General features: G+C 58.2%; 1 protein-coding gene across 3 annotated transcripts in view; it reads right to left on the bottom strand.

Moving 5' to 3' along the window:
- The window catches only part of PTPRN (protein tyrosine phosphatase receptor type N), a 47296-nt gene that overhangs the window by 13135 nt on the left and 11373 nt on the right, over window positions 1–22788 (bottom strand). For 2 of the 3 annotated variants that reach the window (XR_012154178.1, XM_073304823.1), the window contains exons 2-12: window positions 21612–21662; window positions 20992–21105; window positions 20700–20805; window positions 18742–19003; window positions 18038–18377; window positions 12210–12326; window positions 11928–11962; window positions 6572–6921; window positions 5770–5856; window positions 5309–5388; window positions 4888–4952 (exon numbers count right to left, since the gene is read on the bottom strand). Coding sequence is in view for 2 of the 3 variants with exons in the window: in XM_073304823.1 (XP_073160924.1) it covers window positions 4888–4952; window positions 5309–5388; window positions 5770–5856; window positions 6572–6921; window positions 11928–11962; window positions 12210–12326; window positions 18038–18377; window positions 18742–19003; window positions 20700–20805; window positions 20992–21105; window positions 21612–21662 (1607 nt within the window). In the remaining variant the exon portion in view is untranslated. The remainder of the gene's footprint in view (window positions 1–4887; window positions 4953–5308; window positions 5389–5769; window positions 5857–6571; window positions 6922–11927; window positions 11963–12209; window positions 12327–18037; window positions 18378–18741; window positions 19004–20699; window positions 20806–20991; window positions 21106–21611; window positions 21663–22788) is intronic. The other variant, XM_073304825.1, reaches the window with a different exon arrangement.

Here is a 22788-nt window from a genome sequence, read left to right as displayed (position 1 = left end):
TGGGGTAAAGCGGCTGCCAGGAAGGCACCAGGCCGGATGTGAAGCCACGGCGAGCTGGAGAAGCCCCCGCTGCCCATGGGAGTTTGTTAATCAGCCGCACTGTTAACAATGGGTGCCTAATTTCTAACCGGAAGTTGTCTGGCTTCAGCTTCTAGCCATTTGCTCTTGTTTGGCCTCTCTCTGGTCTCTGGGGTTCGCGACCCATTCTGTGCAGCTGTAACAGACGGGTTGTGCCAGGGACCCAGATTGAGCCAGGAGCGTCTTTAAAATCCGTGAAGGCAGAAGCTCCTTTCCCTGGGTTCGATGCCCCGGGTTTGTTGCTGGGCATCCCCACACCCAGGTAGTGGCTCTGGTTTGTTTCTCAGAGCACCTGTGAGGCAGGGATTGGTCAGGTTTGTTTCTCAGGGAGAAAGTCTGTATTAGTGTGAAGGTTCCTTCATGGGAAGGAAGCAGCAGGTGCTAACGGATTCGTTAATCTAGTGGAGCCGGGCAGAACAAAAGCCAACAGCTGGAAGCTGAAGCCAGACAAATTCCAAAGGGAAATGAGGTACAACCTGTTAACAGGGCAGGCGATTAACCACTGGACCAAGCGCCCAGGCCACCAGTGGCTTCATGTCCAGCTTCGCTGATGCTTTAGCCAAATCAGTGGCTGGGTAAAAGCAGTAAAGCAGGGCTGGCCCCACCGAGCCTCTAAGCCACGTCCCTCAACACCGTGCCCTGGCCACTCCGACGGATCACCCGCTGTGTGGACCTGGCCTGAGCCCACCGGCGCTCACGCGGGACCGGCGCCCACTCCAACTTCACAGTGTGGAAACAGGGGTAAAGGATTTAAACATAGGCCTCTTGGTTGTAAGAAACAGAGTAACTGTCATGGTAAGTCTTAGCCTAATATCGGGACCTGTAGAAGCAGGACTCACGTCAGAAGCGGGTGGGAAGATAGCAGAGTAAAGTCAGCATGACCCAGCCCTAAAATAGCAATGTTTTAAAAACAAAAGTAAAAAAATACAGGAAGGGGCAGGAGACTGGCCCTTATAACATAAACAAACTGCAAATGTTTTTAATTAATGCATGCCACTAAAACGTATAAATGCTTGTAAGATATTGCTTGTACTTTGAAGAAACCGAGGCAGAGATGCTCTCTGCCCGCTGTATTCTTCCCTTGCAATTGCTCGGATAAAGCGGTCTCTGATTTTGTTGCTTCCAGCCTGAGAATGGAGTCTGTTTTCTTCCACAACAGCAAGCCCCAGGCTGCAGGGCGCTAATCAGGGCCCTTCAGAAACAGCCGGAGCCACATGACGACAACACAGCCCTGAGCGCCAGGCCCTGGCCTCGCAAGGGCAGCACGGAGAGAGCACTCAGCAGGTGGCTGGCTCCATCCCAAAGGAGCCCCCGGGGCCACAGCCCCCAGCCCGGGGCCCCGGGCCAGGAGCGAGATGCAGGGCTGGCTCCAACCACTGACCACACTGACCAGGGCGAAACCCCACCCTGCAGGAATACAGACCCTGCCACCTGGTGCAGAACCGGGCGGGGCCCCTGCCACAGGGACCAGGCCACCCCCCCACACACACACTGCCACCAAGCAGAGCCAGGCCAGTCTCCCAGCCCCCTGTTCACCGCCCCCTGAGCAGAGCGCCACCTCGGCCCAACCCCTCCAGAGGGCACGAGGTGGGTCAGAAACTAACCCCAACCGCAAACAAGACCCACTGCTACGGCATCGCTCCCTTGGCACGACCCCAACCAGGGCGCAAACAGCCCTGCCCCAAAGCAGAATAAGCCCTGGTCTGAGACACTAACGTCCACATCAAAGGCTGCTTGAGATCCCCGCACAGCCCTGCCTGGCCCCAGTGATGCAGGCAGAGCTAGGCTGGGCCAGGGGCAAATTCGCACCACCCACAGAATCAGGGCCCAGGAACCAGGGGTCGGGAATGGGGGAGAGCCAGCAGGCCAGGAGGGGCTGGGGCTGGACAACACAGGAACAGGGCAAGGCCGCCTCGTCCCAGGGATGAGCAGACTGTCGAAAAGCCACAGGTAGAACCAGGCCTGGCAGAAGAGCAGTATCACACCATGGGGCAGGAATGGCCCCGGGGGCTCAAAGCCCACACCCAGGGGGAGGGAACCCCGACAGAGATGGGGTTCTGCCTCAGTGACACCTGGCAGCATGCAGGCAGCTGGCCATGGCAGGGAAGTTTCATTTTAATGTAAGTGATCTGTGCCCCATGGGGTAGGTGCGGATCATCGACATGTATCCCAAGTGCCAGTCTGCCCAGGCCACCCCCTTTGCCATGGCAGCCCCCCCCCGTGCCTCATTTCAGGATATTCTGGCCATTGCTCCAAATCTCTGGCCCCAGGACAGGAGCCTGAGAACTCATCCAGCCCCATCTCCACCCCCACCATCCTGGTGCCCAGAGAGCAAATCCCCCAGGCCCCTCCTTTGAGCCCTCAGCCCACGTGGTGCCCGGTGCGGAGGGGAGCGGTGACGGCAGCCATTCCTCTGCAGGAGACGTCTCTGCGCTGAGATCAGCATCCCCCCAGAAACTGATTCTCCCCCACCCAGCTGGGACATGCACCTCGGCCCCTTCCCTCCCAGCATAAGCCAGGGGTGTTTCCCAGGGCAGGGGCTAGTGGACTCCGTAGTCCGTGCTGCCGCAAGGGAAATTGCCCCGTTCCCCAGAGAGTCAGAGGCTGGCTGGCTGTGCCAGTCACTGCACACACTGCCCCGAGTCCTGCCCCACTCCTCAAGGCTCTGCTGAGGCCAGCCCCCATCCTGTGGGATTTTCACCTCAATCAATGGGGGGGCAGGGCTAGAGCCCTGCTTCAGAGCATGGTGCCAAGCAGAGGGGCCCGGGGTACATCCCGGAGCTCAGCCAGGGCAGGGGGACTGGCTTCATGGCCATGGGACTGTGGGGCTCGCCCCAGCTTCACTTATGAGGGGGCATCTGTACTCCCCCACTCCCAACAGAGCTGAGGGAGGTTTGTGCTGAGAACCGCAAACTCGTGTCACTTATGTTCTAAGAGTGGGTGGGAACAGGGCCACGGGGGATGACGGGAAGAATGGCCCCCTGGAAGGGCACCAGCCCGGTACCCCAGAGACCTGGGCTCAAGTCCCAGCTCCCTGGCTCCAGCCTGTGCAATGGGGCGACAGTGCCGCCCCGCTGCTGGGGGCTGCCAGGCCCTGGCCCTTGGGGGGCCCTGCCCCATGCCAGTCAGGCCTCACCCCTGGGGGCTGGGGTTACCTGTATGCCAGCCCCCGTCGCTGGGGGTGCAAACAGCCCCATCGCAGTCACGAGCGGCTGGGGAAGGGAATTGGGGGCCTCGCGCTGGGGGTCACCGGGAGGGCCGGGGAAGCCAGGCAAGGCCCAGGGCTCCACGGGTTGCTGATGGAGACAGGCTGCCTCCATGGCCAGGGCACCCCCAGCTCAGCCCAAGCAGCCCCACGCTCAGCCCCCCTACGAAGGGGGGCCCGGCTCAGCAGCAGGAAACCCCCTTTCACCTCCTGCTGGAGACCAGCACAAAGGGGCTGGTGAGTGGCCTGGCCCCCAGGCATCCCCCACCCCTCTGCACGCTCAGGGGTGCTCCCAGCTCACACCACACCCCCCTCCCTCCGCCCCGCCCGGGGAGAGCTGGGGCTGGGCCACGGTGGGCAGGAGCCAGCTCCATGCCTCCGAATGCCCCACCAGGGGCTCAGCACCTGCTGCACCCCAACCCTGCCAGGCCTGCCTGGGACCAAGGCTCAACACCCGTTGTTAGGCAGGGATGTGGGAGCCAGGGCTGGATTCAGGCCATTCACAGCGCCAAAGCCTGCCCCCCCGCCCCACAGCTTGGCCATGGTTTAGGGCCCCATCCCCTGCTGCACTCCAGGAGCCCCAGACCCAGAGATGGACAGGAAGAAGGTCTGATCTCCTGGCACTAAACCCTGAAGTGGAGGAGCTGGGGTCCCTGCACAGGCTGCTCCAGCCCCAGGAAACAGCCCTGGCCCCTGCCACACACCTGGCCCCGCAACCCCAGGAGACAGCCTGTCTCGGCCTCCCCGGGCCATGCTCTGGGACTGCTCCCCACGCAGCCAGGCAGGACTCTGGGGGAGTCTCCTCTCGGGGAGCAGCCTGTCTGCAGGACACACAGCTCCCCCGGCTTCCCCCTTCCTGGGTCTGACCTCGGAGCCTTCAGCCTCCTCTGCCCCTCCGTGCGCTTCCCACAGCGAGTCCGCCCAGGCGGGGTCCTGGGGGGCCAGAGGGTCCTGCCCCCCAACTCCACAGTCAGACGGGACTCTCAGCCAGCCAGTAACACAGAAGGTTTATTAGACGACAGGAACACAGCCCAAAACAGAGCTTGTAGGTGCAGAGAACAGGACCCCTCAGTCAGGTCCAGCTTGCAGGGCAGGGAGGCCAGAGCCCCATCTGGGCCTCCCTCCATTTCCGCAGCCAGCTCCAAACTCAAACTCTCCAGCCCCTTGTCTGGCCTTTGTCCCTTTCCTGGGCCAGGAGGCCACCTGGTCTCTGTTCTCCAACCCCTTCAGTTGGCCCCTTTGCAGAGGAGGGACCCAGGCCATCAGTGGCCAAGGGACAGGGTGTCGGCCATTCTCTGTGCAGACCCCATCACACTGGCCCTCTAGGGCTCTGCCACAATCACACCCCCCGATCCCTCCGCCTGAATACTTAAGAACTGCCTAGGGGAAACTGAGGCACCCCCACAGTATTCAGAGGAAACATTAAGAACAGTCCCGCTTCGTCACACAGCCCCACGCCCTGCTGCACCAAGACTCAGCCTTACCCCTCCCCGCCCAAGATCCCAACCCCCAGGACGCTGGTACTGGGGCATGGCCATGCCCCCAGTCACTCAGCTGTTCAGTGGGGAGCCCGTCGTGCGTCTCCGGCAGGGTCGCTGCCTTACCTGCCCCACGCCCGTCTGCACAATCTTCAGCCCCAGCTCGGCCTCCAGCTCCGACTTCACCATCGCTGCAGAGAGCGGAGAGGTCGGGGGGAGCTCACGGGTCCAGCAGACGCAAGTGGGGTGAATCGCCGAGGGCCTGCCCCGGATCATGGGGGCATCGCCCTGCTTCCCAGCTCCCATCTGGGCGCAGGCCCACCCCCCGCTGCCTGCCCTGCAGCGTGGGGCGCAGATCACAGCAGGCACTCACATCTGGGAGGGGCCGTGGGCGAAGGGATCAGTGAATCACTCGCCTCGGGGCCAGCCCCGCCCACCTGAGCCCCCCACTCCATGCACTGGGGCCCTGGCCTGTGCCCCACGCAGCCGCCCCTCACCTAGGTGGTGCAGGCCTAGCCCCCAGAGCCCCCAGCCGCACCCCACTCACCGGCCTGATTGGTCACATCTGCCAGCGACAGGTTCTGGTGGTTCTGCCGGATCCGGAAGGTGAGAGCAGGGCCCACGACGCTGCAGGGAGCAGAGAGGCCTGGGTGTCACGAGCCAGGGAGGGGCCAGACCCCAGCCAAGGGGGCCATGCCCCCCACCCAGACCCCACCCCGGATCCCTGTGCCTGGCCTAACCGAGCCACGGAGTTTGGGGGCAGGGCAGCTGCTGACGTGTTGCAAAGAGGGGCCAGCAACTGCAGATGAACTGGGGTGAGACCTCAACCCCTTGGCCCCATGCTGCCCCCCACTGCACTCACCCCAAGCCAGCCCATCCCCCACAGTGCCCCTATCACCCCACCCCCTCCAGGGATGCCACACCCTTCCCAGGATGTATTGCTCTGCCCCCCCCCACCCACACTGGACACTCTGCTGACGCCCCCTCTGGGGCGGCCCCTGGCCCCACCTGATGTTGATGAAGCTGGCCGTGGACAGGTGGACGTGCTCGGCCAGGATCTCCAGCAGCCGGACGCCGGCAGCGAGGCCCAGCGGTCTGGAGGGGAGCAGAGATGGGCACAGCTCACGGACGGGCTGGGAGCCCCAAGGAGACGCCGCGCTCACAACCTCCCCCAGCATCCGAGGCGGGTCAAGGGCCCCGAGGGTGGCCGGCTGGGTGTCTGAGCAAGCCAGCAACGGGGGGTCCCAGCCCTGCCAGGCCCCCGCCGTGCAGAGGAGCTGGAAGGAAGGGGCGTGGAGATGGGTCAGGGGGCAGCTAGGCGGGCATGCCAGGCGGGCGGGGGGTGCTTTCTCCATCTCCAGAGGGAGGGGAGGAGTCTGGTGCATGGACGTGTGAGCTGGGGGTTAGGAGCATTTACCCAGCTTGCATGTGTGGCCATCGTGTGCAGGGGCTGCCGGCCCGCACGTCGCACGGCCCCTGGGCTGCTCCCACCAGTCAGAACCAGGCGTTATCGCTGCCCGAGGAACAAGCTCCCCATACGCACCGCACCCTGCAGAGCCCCCCCGGGGGGCAGGACAAGGGGCCACGCCAGAACCCCGACAGTCAGAACCAGGTGCCACCCCCTGCCTGAGGAACAAGGTCCTGCCTGCAGGCACCCCGGAGAATCGTCCGCAGACCGGCCACCGGGGCAGGGGCCAGAGCCGGGAACGCTGCCCCCCCCACGGCAACAGGCAGGGCAGCCACACAAGCCAGGAAGCCACATGCTCTGGCCCTTTCACCCCCCAGCCCAGCCCCCATCCGCAGCTCTCACTTCTGGTCGGTGACAATGTAGCCGTACTCCTCAGCAGGCCGGGGCTCCAGCGGCTCCCCCTTCCCGCCATGGCCCCTCGGCTCCGTGGAGCTCTTCTTCTCCACTGGGCCTGGCTTGTGGAGACGGAGCACGTCGCCCGCGGCGGGGTCCCTGGGCGCAGCCTGCCCCGGGGCCTGCGGTTCAGCCTGGGACACCGCCGGAGGCCTGGCACTGCCCCACGCCGGGCCAGCCGCCTCCTCCCATCTCGGCCCCTCCGTCCAGGAGGAGGCGCTGGCTGGATTCTCAGGGGGAGGCACCGTGGAGGGGGGCGGCTCCGGCTCCTCTCCGTGCTGCATTTCCCCTTCTGTCACCTGGGGCAGAGGGCGGCACGTTACCCACGGGGCAGCCGGGCCTGGCTCATGGCAGAGTCTGCCCCACCTGGGGAAATGGGGCCTCACAGCTCCAGTGACCTCCCCTCACCCAGCCCTTGGCCAGAATCCCAGTCTCCTCGTGACCTTGGCAAGACCTCTCAGAGGAGGCAGACAGCTCTGGCTGGGACAGGTGGCAGGAGATGCTGTGCAAGACTCACCCTGGAGTTTTGCTGTCGCCCTCGAATCTCAGCCTGCCGCTCCCCGTAACAGGGTGCCAATAAATATTTGCAGATGGAGAGAGCACACTCGGGCTAGTTTGCTCTCAGCAAACCCATTCTGTTTGCACCCTGGGGCCCGGAGGCCCAGCCCCTGGGGCACTGGACTGTGAAGACCCCTCTGAAGAGCCAGCTGGTCCAAGGGAATGGAGGGCGGTACAGGACACACCTGTGGAAGGCTGCTTGGCCCAACCGGGAAGAAAATTAAGCTTGCCCACAAAAAGCTCTCCAACTGTCCGAGGAAGATGGACGATCCTGGTCAGGGATTCTATACTAGGAAGATCTACAAGGGCCAGGAGGACCACAGGACGATGTGCTGCCTTCCCGGAACCAGGCTGCAAGATGTCGCTAAGATCTGACAGGTTTCTGCAGTCAACGGGGACGGTCCGCTCTCATGACAGAGCTCGGTGGGATCTCACACAGATTACACAGGCCCTTCCAGTTCCCTGAAGAACATCCAAGCGATCTTCTCGGAGATCCTGCCTGTCCTACAAGCAAAGTAGGACAGAATAGAAGATTCTGGGGGTGAACTGCTGGCTAGGTGCTAGGAGACAGGGTTGCAGAGTTTGGCTGGCCTCCAGCTCCGCAGAAAGAGGGCCAATCTCTTTGGGGACAGGCTGGCTAGAGTAGTCAAGAAGGGATTAAACTAACAAGGGGAAGATGACAACGGGGAGGAAATGAGAACAGAGTTGTGATGCTGAGAACATCCTCGCCAAGACACCAGAGGACATGAAGAGCAGAAATTCTTTAACTACCTGGACACCAAGGGTAGGAGCCTGGCGAACAAACCAGAGGAACTGAAATTGCTCATTTGTGAGCATAAATTTGATCCAGTTGTTTTGACTGGCGGGAAGATTTGGGTGACTGGCATGGCAAAAAACAATGGTTACAACCGACTGAGGAAGGATCAAGTGGCCCAAAGGTGAGGGGGAGTGGCACTGTCAAAAATAGCATGACCTCTTTCCGATATCAAATGCTTATGGCTCAATAGCCTAAGAGAGAAAGCACAAGATGGGGTGTTGGTTGGTGTCTGCTGCAGAGCCCCAGATCCCACTAGGGAACAGGGTGACTGGCTTCTCAGGCACCCAGTTAGGGAAGAGAGCCACATGATCATGGGGGGACTTCAGTCTGAAGGACACACACTGGTTGTCTCGTGCTGCCAGGACTAAAATATCCTCAGAACTTCTAAACATTACAGAATTTCCTAACTCAAGCCAGTGCTGAATCCAACATGGGGGAATTCTGCATTAGGCCTCACCCAGAGGGGCAAAGAGGAATGATCAAAGATATAAAAATTAGTTGCAGCTTAGGTACAAGTTAGGACTTGATCACATTTGTTACGTGCCAACAGAATAAAGTCTGAACCGGTAAAACATAGATACCCAGCGGTTTAACAAGGGACAATTTCATAAAGCTCAAAACAATTACGAGCCAAATCAGCTGGGAGAAAGCGTTCAAACAGAACAGTGTGAATGATAATTGTGAATGGTTTAAGAATGTTTTACTAGATGCTCAAAAAGCTACAATTCAAGAAAGAAGACTGCACTGGTTAAAAACCCACCAACTTGGCTTACAGTGGAAGTGAAGGCAGCTATTAAAAATATAAAACAGGGAAGAAAAGAGAAGTTGACACTAATGAACTATACATCAGAAGCTCGGCACTGTAGAAAATGAATAAGGGAAGCAAAAGGACACCATGAATAATGAGAGGTTTCAGAGGAGCAGCCGTGTTAGTCTGTCTTCGCAAAAAGAAAAGGAGGACTCGTGGCACCTTAGAGACTAACCAATTTATTTGAGCATAAGCTTTCGTGAGCTACAGCTCACTTCATCGGATGCACAATGTGGAAAGTGTAGAAGATCTTTTTATACACACAGACCATGAAAAAAAGTGTGTGTTTATCACTACAAAAGGTTCTCTCTCCCCCCACCCCACTCTCCTGCTGGTAATAGCTTGTCTAAGGTGATCACTCTCCTTACAATGTGTATGCACATTAGATCACCTTGTGATAAGTTATTATCAGCAGGAGAGTGGGGTGGGGGGAGAGAAAACCTTTTGTAGTGATAAACACACATTTTTTCATGGTCTGTGTGTATAAAAACATCCTCTGTATTTTCCACAGTATGCATCCGATGAAGTGAGCTGCAGCTCACGAAAGCTCATGCTCAAATAAATTGGTTAGTCTCTAAGGTGCCACAAGTCCTCCTTTTCTTTTTACCATGAATAATGTACATCCAGCAGAGTTAAGGATAATAAAGAGTTTAAGTATACTAGAAACAAAGGAATCCTAACAATTATATCTGTCCATTACTAAATGGAAGTGGTGGAATTGTCAATAATAATGCAGAAGAGGCAGAAGTTCAATACATTTTTGTTCTGTATTTGGGGGAGGGAAAATGATGTAGTCATATCACATGGTGATGAAATACTTTACATTCCAACACTAACTCAGGAGGATGTTAAACAGCAGCTAGTGAAGTCAGACATTTTTAAACTCAGCAGCTTTGGACAGTTTGCTTTCAAGAGTTTTAAAAGAGCTAGATGAGGAGCTCACTGAACCATTAATGTTGATTTTTCCATAACTCTTGGAACACCAGCGAAGTTCCAGCAGACTGGAAGAAAGCAAATGTGCCTCTATTTAAAAAGGGTAAGTGGGATGGCCCAGGTAATTATAGGCATGTGTGACGAAGTGGGACTGTTCTTAATGGTTCCTCTGAATAGTGTGGGGGTGCCTCAGTTTCCCCTATGCAGTTCTTAAGTATCTAGGTGGGGGGATAAGGGTGTATGATCGTTGCAGAGCCCTAGAGGGCAGGTGTGTGCAGGGGTCTGGACACAGAGAATGGCCGACACCCTGTTTCCTGGCCACTGATGGTCTGGGCCCTTCCCCCCTGCAAGGTGAGAGCTGAAGGGTTGGAGAACAAAGGAGGAGTCCTGCAGGGATCAGTTCTTGGCCCTGCGCTATTTAAGGTTTTTATCATTGACCTGGAAGAAAACATAAAATCCATCTCTAATAAAGTTTGCAGCAGACACAGAAATTGGGGGAAGTGGGAAATAACAAAGAGGACGGGTCACTGATACAGAGTGATCTGATCACTTGGTAAACTGGGCTCAAGACAACAATACACATTTTAATAAGGCCAAAGGTGAAGTCAGATATCTAGGAAAAGAACGTCGGCCGTACTTACAGGATAGGGGATTCGATCCTGGGGGACAGGGACTCTGAAAAGGACTTGGAGTCACGGCGGATACTTAGCTGAACACGAGATCCCAGTGTGACCAACGCAGCCAAAAGAGCTAATGCGATCCTGGGCTGCATCAACAGGGGAATCCCGAGGAGAAGCAGGAAGGTGATTTTACCTCTGTATTGGGCACTGGTGCGACTGCTGCTGGAATCGTGTGTCCAGTTCTGGTGCCCACAGCTCAAGGAGGATGTTGATAAATTGGAGAGGGGGCAGAGAAGAACCACGAGAAGGATTAGAGGACTGGAAAACCTGCCTTCGAGCAACAGACTCATGGAGCAGAATCTACGTAGCTTAACAAAGAGAAGCTTCAGGGATGACGTGATCCCAGTCTGTAAGTACCTTCATGGGGAACAAATATTTGCTCACTGGCTTGTCTGCCTAGCAGCGGAAGATCTAACACAACCCAGCATCTGGAGGTTGAAGCTAGACACATGCAGACTGGCAGTCAGACCAGTGTTTAGAGGGAGGGTGATTAATCGCTGGAACAACTCACCAAGGGCCGGGGTGGATTGTCCATCACCAGCAGTTTCTGAATCCAGGATGGATGTTTTTCTAAGCCACCTGCTCTCGCTCAGACAGGCCTGAACTCAGGGCAGGGCTCAGGCTAGGTGGCCACAACGGTCTCTGCTGGCCTTCAGATGTCTGACTCTGTGAACCCTTCCTGACCACTGGGGGCTGTGGACGCTGTGATGAAGCGGGACTGTTCTTAATGTTTTCTCCGAATACTGTGGGGGTGCCTCAGTTTCCCCTATGCCTTTCTTAAGTATCTAGGTGGGGGGATCAGGGGGTGTGATTGTGGCAGAGCCCTAGAGGGCCAGTGTGATGGGGTCTGCACAGAGAATGGCCGACACCCTGTTCCCTGGCCACTGATGGCCTGGGCCCTTCCCCCCTGCAAAGGGGCCAACTGAAGGGGTTGGAGAACAAAGATCAGGTGGCCTCCTGGCCTGGGAAAGAGGCAAACCAAATGAGGGGCTGGAGAGTTTCAGTTTGGAGCTGGATGGGGAAAAGAGAGGGAGGCCCAGACCTCTGGTCTGGCCTCCCTGCCCCCAAGATGGACCTGACTGAGGGGTCCTGTTCTCTGCACCTACAAGCTCTGTGTTAGACCATGTTCCTATCGGCTAATAAACCTTCTGTTTCCCCGGCTGGCTGAGAGTCCCGTCTGACTACGGAGTTGGGGGGCAGGACCCTCTGGGCCCCCCCCCCCAGGACCCCGCCTGGGTGGACTGGCTGTGGGAAGCGCACGGAGGGGCAGAGGAGGCTGAATGCTCCGAGGTCAGACCCAGGAAGGGGGAAGCCGGGGGAGCTGTGTGTCCTGCAGACAGGCTGCTCCCCGAGAGGAGACTTCCCCAGAGTCCTGCCTGGCTTCGTAGGGAGCAGTTCCAGAGCATCGCCATGACAGACCCCCCCAGCAACAGACCTCTCGAGTCTCAGCACAGCCCTGGGAATGGGGCTGGGATGCTGCCCTGTGCGGCAGGGAATGGCCGGACTTACCCGCTTGGCCTCCGGAGCCTCCTGGCCAAAGCCACCTGCCGGGAGAGAAAAGGACATTTTGTGTTGGCACAACCAAGGCTCACGCACTGCTCCAGGCACAAAGAAAGCACCCGGGGTGCGGGGGGAGGAATCAGGCAGATTCGAGGATGGGGCAACGTACTCCCCCCCTCCTGGGGGGAACCGGCAGCACATCCCACAGTAGATGTAGTGCTGGCATCTCTCACCTCTCTGCCCCCCGCCCCACTGCCCATCCTCCCGCCTGCCAAAGTCAGCCCCACTCACCGGGGTGCTGGAGCAGCTGCAGCAGGGTGGAGAGGCTGCCGAGCTGCTGGGGACTCAGGTCCTGCAGCCCCACCCCGTAGTCGGCCAGCACCGCCACCAGTCTCTGCAGGGCTGCATCTGCGGGAGGGAGACAGCGCTCGCTTTGGGATCCTGCCCACGGAGCAACAGGCAGCCCAGCGCCAGGCACCTGCCAGCTGGCAGGGGGCTGGACTCAATGGAGGCGACAGGGAGGAGTAGGGAATGCCTGCTAGGTGAGAGAAATCGTGGCCTGGGTCGGGAGGGGACACCTCAGCCAAGTGTCTGCCCTCGCTGGGCCAGAGAGGTCAGGATCCGGGGGGGGGGGGGGGGGAGGGACAGGAGCCACCTGCTGGGGCAGGGCAGAGCCCCCACCCCGGGGCCCAGAGGAGGAAGGGGAGAGGGAGCTGCATGACTAAGGCTAAGATTTAGTCAAAGTCATGGACAGGTCTCATGCAATAAGCAAATAAGCAAAAAATTCATGCCAGTGACCTGTCCATAGCTTTTACTATAAATACTCGTTGACTAAAACTTAGCAGCTCCTGGGGCCACGGGGGTGCTGCTGCGCTGGGTTGCCCCAAGGGCTGATAGCTGGCCCCTGCTTGGAGGCGGGGGGGGGGGGGGAGAAGAGGCTGACTGTCCCCTGACACCCTGAGACCCCCAGGGGCTGCTGCTGCTCGGGCGGCCCTGGGGTCAGCCGCTTTGGCAGCTGCGGAAGTCATGGAGGCCCCGGAAAGTCACGGAATCTGTGACAGACTCGCAGCTTTATGCAAGAGCTGTTTAAGACTCGTAGTAATGGGGAACTTAACTACCCTGACATCTGCTGGAAAAATCACACGGCAAAACCCAACTGTGACAAATGGGAATATTTTATGAGCCTGATGTGTGCCTCAGTTTCCCCTATATTTCTCATGGCTACCCAGGGGGAGCGGGGTTGGGGAGGACTGTTTGTACTGAGACATAGGAGTGAATGGCGCCCAGCTCTTCTGAGCCGGGCTGAGTCACTGGAAAAGGACTGTCCAAAGCTGACCCCAAATCAATGGTGAATCTGAGAAGACAATGGCAAATCCAGTCACTGGGCCATTGACATCTAGCAACCACAAACCCAGGGGGAGACGGCGTGACACTGGCTGAACTGGTACCAGCTCACGGCAAGATCCCCATGGTTCAAATCCGTGGCTGGAACCGGCTTGGCTCCCCTGTGCATTAGTGCTGGTAAAACAGGCATTAGAAGCCTGAGGAGGGCGTTCTGCTTCGTGTTTATGGATTGCCGGCGAGTGGCTGCCAGCATCAATCTCACTTACCGCAAGTGCATCCCATACGGTACGGTGGTAGTTAAGCATTTGTGTTGTGAGCCTGGGAGTGTGTCAATCACCAGCCAGGAGAGACAGTAACTCGTGCGAAGGGCCGGTCTCCGACAGCAGGTGTTAGGTCCTGCCACCAGGGAAGGCCCCTTGACGCCTGACGGACTATTGAGGGATGTGAAAGGACAAAAGCCTGTCGCTCTGCTCTTCCCTCCCACTGGGGACGAGTCGTGCAAGTGGATTCCTCCCCTCAGTTGAGTTGCCAGCTCAGAGCACATGGGAGGAAGGGAATAAAAGCCCCGCCCCAGGAGGAGCCGGATCTCTGGGCCGCTCGGACCCTGGGGGGCAAGGTTTCTAGGCATCAGCAAATGACCCCCAGCCACTTAGCTGGGGTTAGCACTGAAGGTCATACAGACCTTGCTTATTACCGCAGTTTCTATTACCTTTGGAAACTTAAGATGGTAACCATTGGTGTAGCTATGGTTACCTGCTTTAACCTTGTAAATAACACGTTTCCTTTGCCTGTTTAATAGATCAGTAGATCGCGTATTAGAGGCTTGGCTACAAGCATTGACTTTGGTGAGAGACCCCAGCTTAGTTGTGTGACAAAGTGTTTTCTTGGTTTTCCTGTGGGTTGCATGCAGAGGGGGTGGGACTCAGTTTCCCTGGGTGTTACGGGTTTAACGAGGGGATGGGAGAGGGAGTTTGTTGGGACACAGGGCCGGCGAGGGAACTTGGGACCCCGGCCAATGGCCTGGAGAACGGAGACCCCAGCGACTGGGGACCGGGAGGCCCAGCTCAGGAGTCCCAGCCGGGTCTGGCCAGCGGGAGGACAATGGGCTGAGAAGAGGGGACCCCGGTGACCTGACCAGCCAGGTCCAGCCAGAGGGGCCAGAGCACAGAAGCAGGGAGAGGGGGCCCAGGCGACCCTGTTTACCTGGAGAGAAGACAATGGATGGGGGCGGGCTTGGGGCTGGTGATCTCAGCTGCAAAGCAGGGGGGCTCTGGGCTGGAGGGAGGGGGCAGGCAGAACCCCCCTGGATGCAGGAGAGACTGGGATGTGCTGGGCTGAGGGAGGCCAGGCCGGAGGCTGGAGAGAGTTTCCTGTGCTGTGTTCAGATGCTCAAACCCTCCTGTGTTACGCCGGCTGAGAGTCACTCTGGTCTAGAGACCAAGGCGGGGCGGGGGGGGGATTATTCCCTCTGGGAGTGCAGGTCCCAGGGGTCCAGAGCGACGGGGCCCATGGCAGAGACAGGTGTGCTAATGCTCAGAAAGGTGCGGTTCCAGGAGATGGAGGGGCTTAACCCCCGAGAGAGAGAGTGGCCTCTGAGAAGGGCTGTCGCACTGGCAGGGGTTCCCCCCAGGAACCGCACGGGGCCAAGAGTGGGCACGACCTGGGAATCCGTGACAAGTTGCACCTGAGATAAGTGACTGGTGCTTTGGGACTGGGTGTAGCAGGAATAGGGCTGCGATCCTTGGTGTCAGGGAGCATCTGGCACAGAGGTGAGGCAGACAGATGGAGGTACCCAAGCAGAATGGATCCCACGCCCCGTTTGGGCAGTGAGCATGCCCAAGGCATTCACACTTAACTGGCTGGCGAACTCTCAGTATGGAACTCACAGCCAATGTGGGGTTTGTACCTGCCCTGAGGCTGGTCCCCACGCCCGAGTCACAGCAGGACAGCGTGATGGATGGTTCCCCCCGCCCTCGGAGGAAGGCTGAGCACTAGGCCCCAGCTCGAGAACAGAGGACGGGCAAGGGGTGAGGGGGAGAAGAGCTGGCTGCTGGAGGATCAAGTAAGCAAGGTCGGGCAGAGCCAGAGAGGTGAACCTGGCGCTCACGACAGCTGGGCCAGGCTCTGGGCTGACCAGAAGGGAGGGGGAGGATGCTTTGACCGGCCTTTCCCTGACCCAACCGAAGGACATCCTGTGCTGTGTGCCAGTGAACGAAAACCTGACTGTTTCAACAGCGCTGTAGCCGCCAATGCTGGGTGAGGGGCATTAATCCCGGGGAGTCTTGCCTCGGTCTGTCTCAGCTGGATTTGCTGAATGGCACTCACGCTGCAAAGCAGGGGGGCTGGAGCCCCAGAGGTTCAGCCTCAGGTGGTGGTGAGGCCGCATGGTTTCCCCTGGAGGAAGAGTGAGACCCTTTCGGGGCCTGGCCCACCAACTGGTTCCTTCGAGAGACTGTTCCAAAGCTGGGGGCATAGCACCGATCGTGGGGATCCGGGACACCAACATTTCTAATAAATCCTTGGAATGTCTGGGGGACAACTTTTTGTTTCAGAAAGTGGAGGAAGTAACCCAGGGGACAGCCCTTGTAGAGTTGATTCTGGCCAACAGGGAGGAATTGGTAGCAAATCTGAAGGAGGAGGCAGTTTGGGTGACAGTGATCATGAAAGGAGAGATGTCATGATTCCGAGGAAAGGAGGAGAGAGAGCAGCAGAACGAGGACAATGGATTCCAGAAACCAGACGTGAACTAACGCAGAGAATGGGAGGTGAGGTCCATGGGCAGAGACTCTAAGGGGTTTAGGAGAGCTGGCAGTTTTCCCAGGAGACAATAGTCACGTTACAACTGCAGATGAGCCCGATGCAAAGGAAAGATGGGAAGAACTGTAAGAGGCCAATGTGACTCCCCCAGGAGCTCTTTAATGACCCGAAACTCAAAAAGGAATCTTACAAAAAGCGGAGACATGGATGAATTGCTCAGGAGGGGCACAAAGGAACAGCACAGTCTAGTAGGAGCAAAATCAGAAAGGCCAAGGCACAAAATGAGTTACAGATACCAAGGGACATAAAAGGCAACAAGAAGAGGTTCTTTAAATACATTAGGAGCAAGAGAAAGACAGAAGCAAGTGCAGGTCCTCTGCTTAGTGGGGAAGGAGAGCTAATACCGGATGACATCAAGACGAGCGCGGTGTTTAAGGCCTATTTGGGTTCAGTCTTCACTAGAAAGGTTCATGATGACCAGACACTCAACATATTTATCACTAACAAGGGGGAAGGAACAAGCCGAAATAGGGGACAAACTGGTTAAAGTCTATTTAGAGGAGTTGCATGTATTCAGGTTGGCAGGGCCTGAAGGCATTCATCCCAGGCTACTTAAGGGACTAGCTGAAGCCATCTCTGAACCCTTAGCAATTATCTTCAGGAACTCCTGGAGGACGGGTGAGGGCCCAGAGGACTGGAGAAGGGCAGACACAGCCCCTGTCTGTAAAATGGGGAACAAGGAGGACCCAGGGAATTTGATACCTGGAAAGATACTGGAACAAAATATTAACCAGTTTGTGAGCACCTTGAGGCTAACTGGTTTAGAAGGAGTAGCCAGCATGGCTTTGCCAAGAACAAATCACGGCAAACCAACCGAACTTCCTCCTTTGACAGGGTCACTGGCCCAGTGGCTGGGGGAAGCAGTGGACGGGATATATCTGGATGTCAGTAAGGCTTTTGGCACAGTCCCACGTGACATTCTCCTAAACAAACTAGGGCAATGTGGTCTAGATGAAATTACTATCCGGGGGGTGCACAACTGGCTGAAAGGCCATACCCTAAGAGTAGTTATCCAGGGTTCATTGTCAAACTGGGAGTGTGGATCTGGTGGGGTTCTGCAGGGGTCAGCCCTGGGTCTGGCACTATTCAATATTTTCAGTCATGACGTGGATAATGGAGTGGAGAGGATGCTTATGAAATGTGCAGATGACACCAAGCTGGGAGAGGTCACAAGCACTTTGGAGGCAGGATTAGAATCCAAAGCGACCTTGACATTGGAGAACTGGTCTGAAATCAACAAGACAAATTCAATAGAGACAAGAGCAAAGTACCACGTGTAGGGAGGAAAACTCAGCACAAACTGGGGACTAACTGGCTCAGTGATAGCCCTGCTGGACAGGAGCTGGGGGTTACACTGGATCACAAATTGAAGAAGAATCAGCAATGTGATACAGCTGTGAGACAGGCGAGTCTCATCTGAGTGCATTAACAGGAGCGTCGTATGGAAGACATGGGAGGTCACTGTCCCGCTCTGCTCAACGCTGGCGAGGCCTCAGCTGGACTCCTGTGTCCCGTTCTGGGCACCACACTTTAGGAAAGATGCAGATAAATTGGAGAGAGTCCAGAGGAGAGCAACAAACCTGATGAAAGGTTTAGAAAACCTGCCCTCTGAAGAAAGGTTAAAAACCAGGGCATGTTTAGTCTGGAGAAAAGGCAACTGAGGGGGGCCTGAGAACAGGCTTCCAATATGCTAAGGGCTGTTACGAAAAGGCCGGAGATCAATAGTCCGGCCTACTGGACACGGAGAACAAGCAGCAATGGGCTTAACCTGCAGCCAGGGGGACTGCGGTTAGCAACCAGGAAAAACTTTCAAATGCTCAGGGGAGTCACGCTCCGGAGCAGGCTCCCAAGGGGGGCTGGGGAATCTCCCTTGTCAGAACAAGCTGGACAAACTCCTGGCTGGGCCGGTCCAGGTGTCCTAGGAGTCTGTGGGTGACTGGCTGGAAGGCAGGGGTTACCTGACTGCACCTGGGGACCCAGGGCTGGCTGCTGCTGTCTGTTCTCTTCATCGGGCTCGGCGTAGTCCCGGGGGAGCCCCTGGCTGTGCTGGGCCCTCGTGCTGGCAGGGGCCAACCGGATCGCCTTCTCTCTCGGCGAGTAGAACATGCCCAGGTCCTGGAAGAGGTGCCCTCCATCCAGCCCTGGCTGCCCCCCATAGGAAGGGATGGGGCTGGCCCCAAAGAGGGCTTGGGAGGCCTGGGCAGGGGCCCTGCCAAGGAGAGCAGGGAGCTCAGGGCTCTGCCTGGCCGAATTGCCCTGGATAGGGCTCAGCTGCTGTGTACCATCCTGGTAGCCAAACTGTAACCAAAGCACAGAACCATCACACCCTCAGTGCCAGGAACAGCCCCCCTGGAGAGCAATCTACCATGGGCTACAGTGCTAACAACATCCTCCCCAAAACCCTAGAGAAGAGGGACCCCTCGCCCAGTGCGGAGATGCAGCCACCTCTGGGGCGGGGTGTGGCCACTGGTTAACAGCCACATTGCACAGCGGTTTAGACAAGCTGGTGAGACAGAATCTTGTGTCCATCAGGAACATGGGGGGCTGGGCCTGCCTAGGGTGTCTGTCTGATCTGCGTCTGTCTGTCCCACTCTGCCCCACCCACCCAAGGCCTCCTGGGCTCGCGTCAGGGCCGGAGGAAGGTGGCCTGCCCCCCACTCACCTTGTGGTACGAATAGGGATGCAGCAGTCCTTCCTCATAGCCCAGCTCAGGTGGGGGGCCCAGCAACAGGAGCTCCAGGTATCGCTGCAGCAGGGTGGGGGGTAGCGGGGGCTGTGGTTCCAGGTGTGGGGCCTTCTCGGCGCTGGCGGGCAGCAGGCGTGGAGCCATATGCAGGGCACTGCCCGGCTGGCTGGGCTGTGATGGGAACAGGGCCATCCGGGGAGCGGCACGCAGTGGTGAGAACCTTAGAGACACAGCAGCCCTGGAGAGTGACATGGCGGGGCTGGGCTCCCCCTTCTTCCCCACTACCCCCGAGAAGCAGGAGAGCAGGGGCCTGGGGCCCCTGGAAACACAGGCTGCAGGCATGACCCTATGCCCCATATTCTTCGTAGAGAGATTGTTATGATGTGAATATGGCATAACAAAGATATGTTTTATGCAAGATGGCTCATGTGAGCTCTCATTGGAAAGGCTGCGATTTACTGAATGGGATTATCCAGTGGGTATCCCTGTATCATTTCTGTGTCTGAAGTTAGGAATATTGACTATGTAACAATTACAAGTGGGTTTTCATCGGGGGAACGCCCACCAGACAGAATACCATCAGCCTGGATGGGCCATCAGGGAGAACGACAGGACTTTGAAGGTGCTAACCTCCCAACTTCCTGAGAAGCTGCTTTGACACGGCAGGGTCATGTGATCATGTCATCTGGTACTGGACTCCATCTTGGGCTGCTGGTATTTTTCCACTAGTAGGGGGTGGGGAACAAACTGGGAAACGAAGGATTCCTGCCATATGTAAATCCTATTTAAGGCTGAGAAGTTAATCAGGGTCAGTTCTTCACTGAATCCCCACCCAGGATGATGGCCGAGAACATCTAAAACAAGGACTGAGGGGAGGAGAAGAGCTGAGCCCGGGCCGGAAAAGGTGTCTGGCCTGTGACAGAAATACCTGGAGTTTTAAGCTGCAAGCAAGAGCAGAAACTCTGCAACCTCCTTAAAACAACATTTAGGATGAGAAATGACTACTTGTAGCCAGTTTCTTTAGTGTGTTAAGTTTAGTTTGCGTGTTTGCTTTATTTGCTCAGTGATCTGCTTTGATCTGTTTGCAATCCCTTATCATCACTTACAATCTCTCTTTTGTAGCTAATAAACTTGTTTTGTTTTCTTTAAACCAGTTTGAGCAATTCATGGGGGGGGCTCCTAAAAGCTGTGCATATCTTCCTCCACATCGAGGGAGGGGGTGATTTTCATGAGCTTACACTGTGTAGATTTCTGTGCAGCTCAAGACAATACAATTTTGGGGTGCAGTACTGGGCAATCCTCAAGCTGACTCTTCCCATGCAGAGCAGATCTCAGTGCTTGTGTCTTTCTGCAGCGGGGCATGTCCCTGCCTGCGTGTTGCTGGAGGGGGCTTGAGGGCCTGGCTCAGCAGGACAGGGTGAGGGAGCCCAGGCTGGTGGAACAGGCGGGCTCAGTGGGACCCCAGTACATCACTCGGAGGGGATCGACCCGTCACAGCAGGCTCCTGTGCCTGACCAGCCAGCTCCTGGGGTCACACAGGAAGCTGCTGTGGGATGCAGGAGAGGGGCTCTCTTTTTGAATGCTGGGGGTGGCCCTGGGCAGCAGGGGTTGGGGAAGCCCCGGGACCGGAGCCCTGTGGGGGCCAGCTGGGGTAAGCCAGACGCTCCCATCACAGATCCCCTGCTGTGCCTAGCTCTCCCCAGGGCGCGGGTCTGGCTGCTGCTTCCCCAGCGGGTGCCAGCAGCTCACTCAGCCGCAGCAAGCAATGCCCACCAACGGGGGGGGAGCCCCAGCCAGAGCGGGCACATGACACCCAGCTGCGCCCTTCGTGCCACCCTGGTAGGGCTGCGTGTGGGGTGGGAGCTGCTGGGAGGAGGGTGGCACAGGCTCTGGGGTGCCCCTGGCCTGGGGCGGGGCGGGCAGCCCAGCCGTACCTCTCCTTGGCCGCGGGCTCCCGTGCGAGGGGCGGACGCAGCCTGGGGATCCGCTCCATCTCCTGGGCGATCACGTATTGCGTGAGGTCATCCCGCCACGACAGCCCTGTCCGCGGGGAGAGAGGCAGCCAGTCAGAGCACAGAGACGAAGGGGCGGGAGCCAGTTCCCAGGGAGTCGCCGTGGCGAGAGGAAACGGGCCATCCTGGCACCGACCGCCCAGGCTGACCTGCCCCTGCCCCAGGGCCACCTGGGTCCCACCCTGCTCCCAGCCCCCCGCCCGCCGGGGCTCACCTTGGGCCGTGAGGCGGTGCAGCACGTCCTGCAGGCGCTGAAGTACGGGCGAGGTGACCTGGAAGTAGGGGCTGTCGCGGGCCGCGCTCTCCTGGCACTGCCCAAACAGGCCATCTAGGAGCAGAGCAGAGAGGGTGCCAGCCTGGGGGCTCAGCGTTGGGCCCAGGGGAGCCCAGGGGCAGTGAGCTCAGCTCCGGTGGGCCAGGCTGGGGGGGAGGGGGGGCCGTGGGCCTGGCCCCTGGTTCCCCCCCCTCATTCACCCTGCTACGGAGCAGCCACCGGCCGCCCAAGGTGGTGGTGGGGGCAGGACACTGCAGCCAGCACCGGCCCCACGGGGCAGCCCAAAGTCACTGGTGGAGGAGGGGAGCTGGGGGCAGTTTTACCCCACCCTAACCTGTCTTCCACCTGCCCCCTCGGGCCCCCCCTGCACCAGGTGCTGCAGCCTCAGCAGTTCCCCCCCCCCGGGGTCGCCTTTCACGGCTGGGGCATCACCACAGCAAGGCCCCAGGTCGCGGCAGGACTCAGCCTCACCCCACCGAGCCACAGGGCACTGCCCCCCTTCCCCGACACCGAGCCGATAGGGGGCCGGCCCCCCCCTCCCAGGGCCCCAGGTCACTTACCCTGCACACAGACCTCCTCCTGGGAGCAGAGTCTCCTGTCGAACAGGCAGCCTGGGACAGACACGGGGACAGTTAGCGTCCCCCAAACAGACAAACAGCCAGCATGTAGGGAGGGAGTGGGGGGAGCCTTCCAGGGGCAGGACCCCCCCCAGCGACTCCACCCCCAACATGCACTGCGTGGGCACACGGCATGCTGACCCCCCACTCCCCCCTGCTCCATTAGCTGCCTGTGACAAAGGTTATGGGAAATGTTTATGATCTTGTGTGCCTCAGTTTCCCCTATATGCTGCATTGTTTTCCAGTGGGGGCGGAGGGGGACCATTTGCCCTCAGGGCAAGCTAAGAGACAGGTGTGGGTGGCCCCAGCCTTCAGAGCCAGGATGGGTCATCTCTAAGGCTACAATTATGTCACGGAGGTCATGGAATCCGTGACTTCCAGCAACCTCTGTGACACCTTCTGCCCGGGGCTAGAGCTATCAGCTGGGGGGGCCCCTGCCCGCAGCTGGTAGCCACTGGGCAGCAGGAGGACCCAGGAGCTCCCAGCTGGCCCCCTGCAGCTTCCAGACCCAGCCCTGCTGTGGGGACCCTGGAGCTCCTCGCCTCCCCGGGCGGTGGGGGGACCCCAGAGCTCCCAGCCACTGCGCAGGGGACCTGCTCCCACTCACCGCAGCAGCAGTGGGGGACCCTGGAGCCCCAGGAGCAGTGGGTGCTGAACTCTCCTCCCTCCCTATTTTGACAGGGCTACTTTTAGTGAAAGTCAGGGGCAGGTCACGGGCTTCCCTGAATTTGTGTTTATTGCCCATGACCCTGTCCCTGACCTTTACTAAAACTATCCCTAATTCTTAGCCTCAGTCATCACAAGGGACTGGCCCAGGTCAGTGGAGAATCCCAGAGGAGAACAGCAAATGCAGTCACCAGGACATTCGCCTCGAGCAAACAGCATGGGGGACGGGGGATTTCCCCACCTCTCAGCCGGGAGGCTGGGCGCAATCCCCCAGGACAAAGGGCTGGCGGCTGGAAGGAGGCAGGGGCTCTCACCTGGGTTCTGACCAGGACGGTGAGATGGAGACACAGACGCAGCTTGGACCGAGGGAGTCACTGCAGCTGGGCTGGGCTCTGGGCTGACCAGAGCGGACTTAGGGGAGCACAGGGAACTGAAGGTTAAAGCACCGCCCAAA

The sequence above is a fragment of the Lepidochelys kempii genome, chromosome 11 (assembly GCF_965140265.1).
Source record: "Lepidochelys kempii isolate rLepKem1 chromosome 11, rLepKem1.hap2, whole genome shotgun sequence".
NCBI classification, from domain to species: domain Eukaryota; kingdom Metazoa; phylum Chordata; order Testudines; family Cheloniidae; genus Lepidochelys; species Lepidochelys kempii.
The sequence above is the reverse complement of the archived record's forward strand: the minus strand, read 5'-3'. Positions and strand labels throughout refer to the sequence as shown.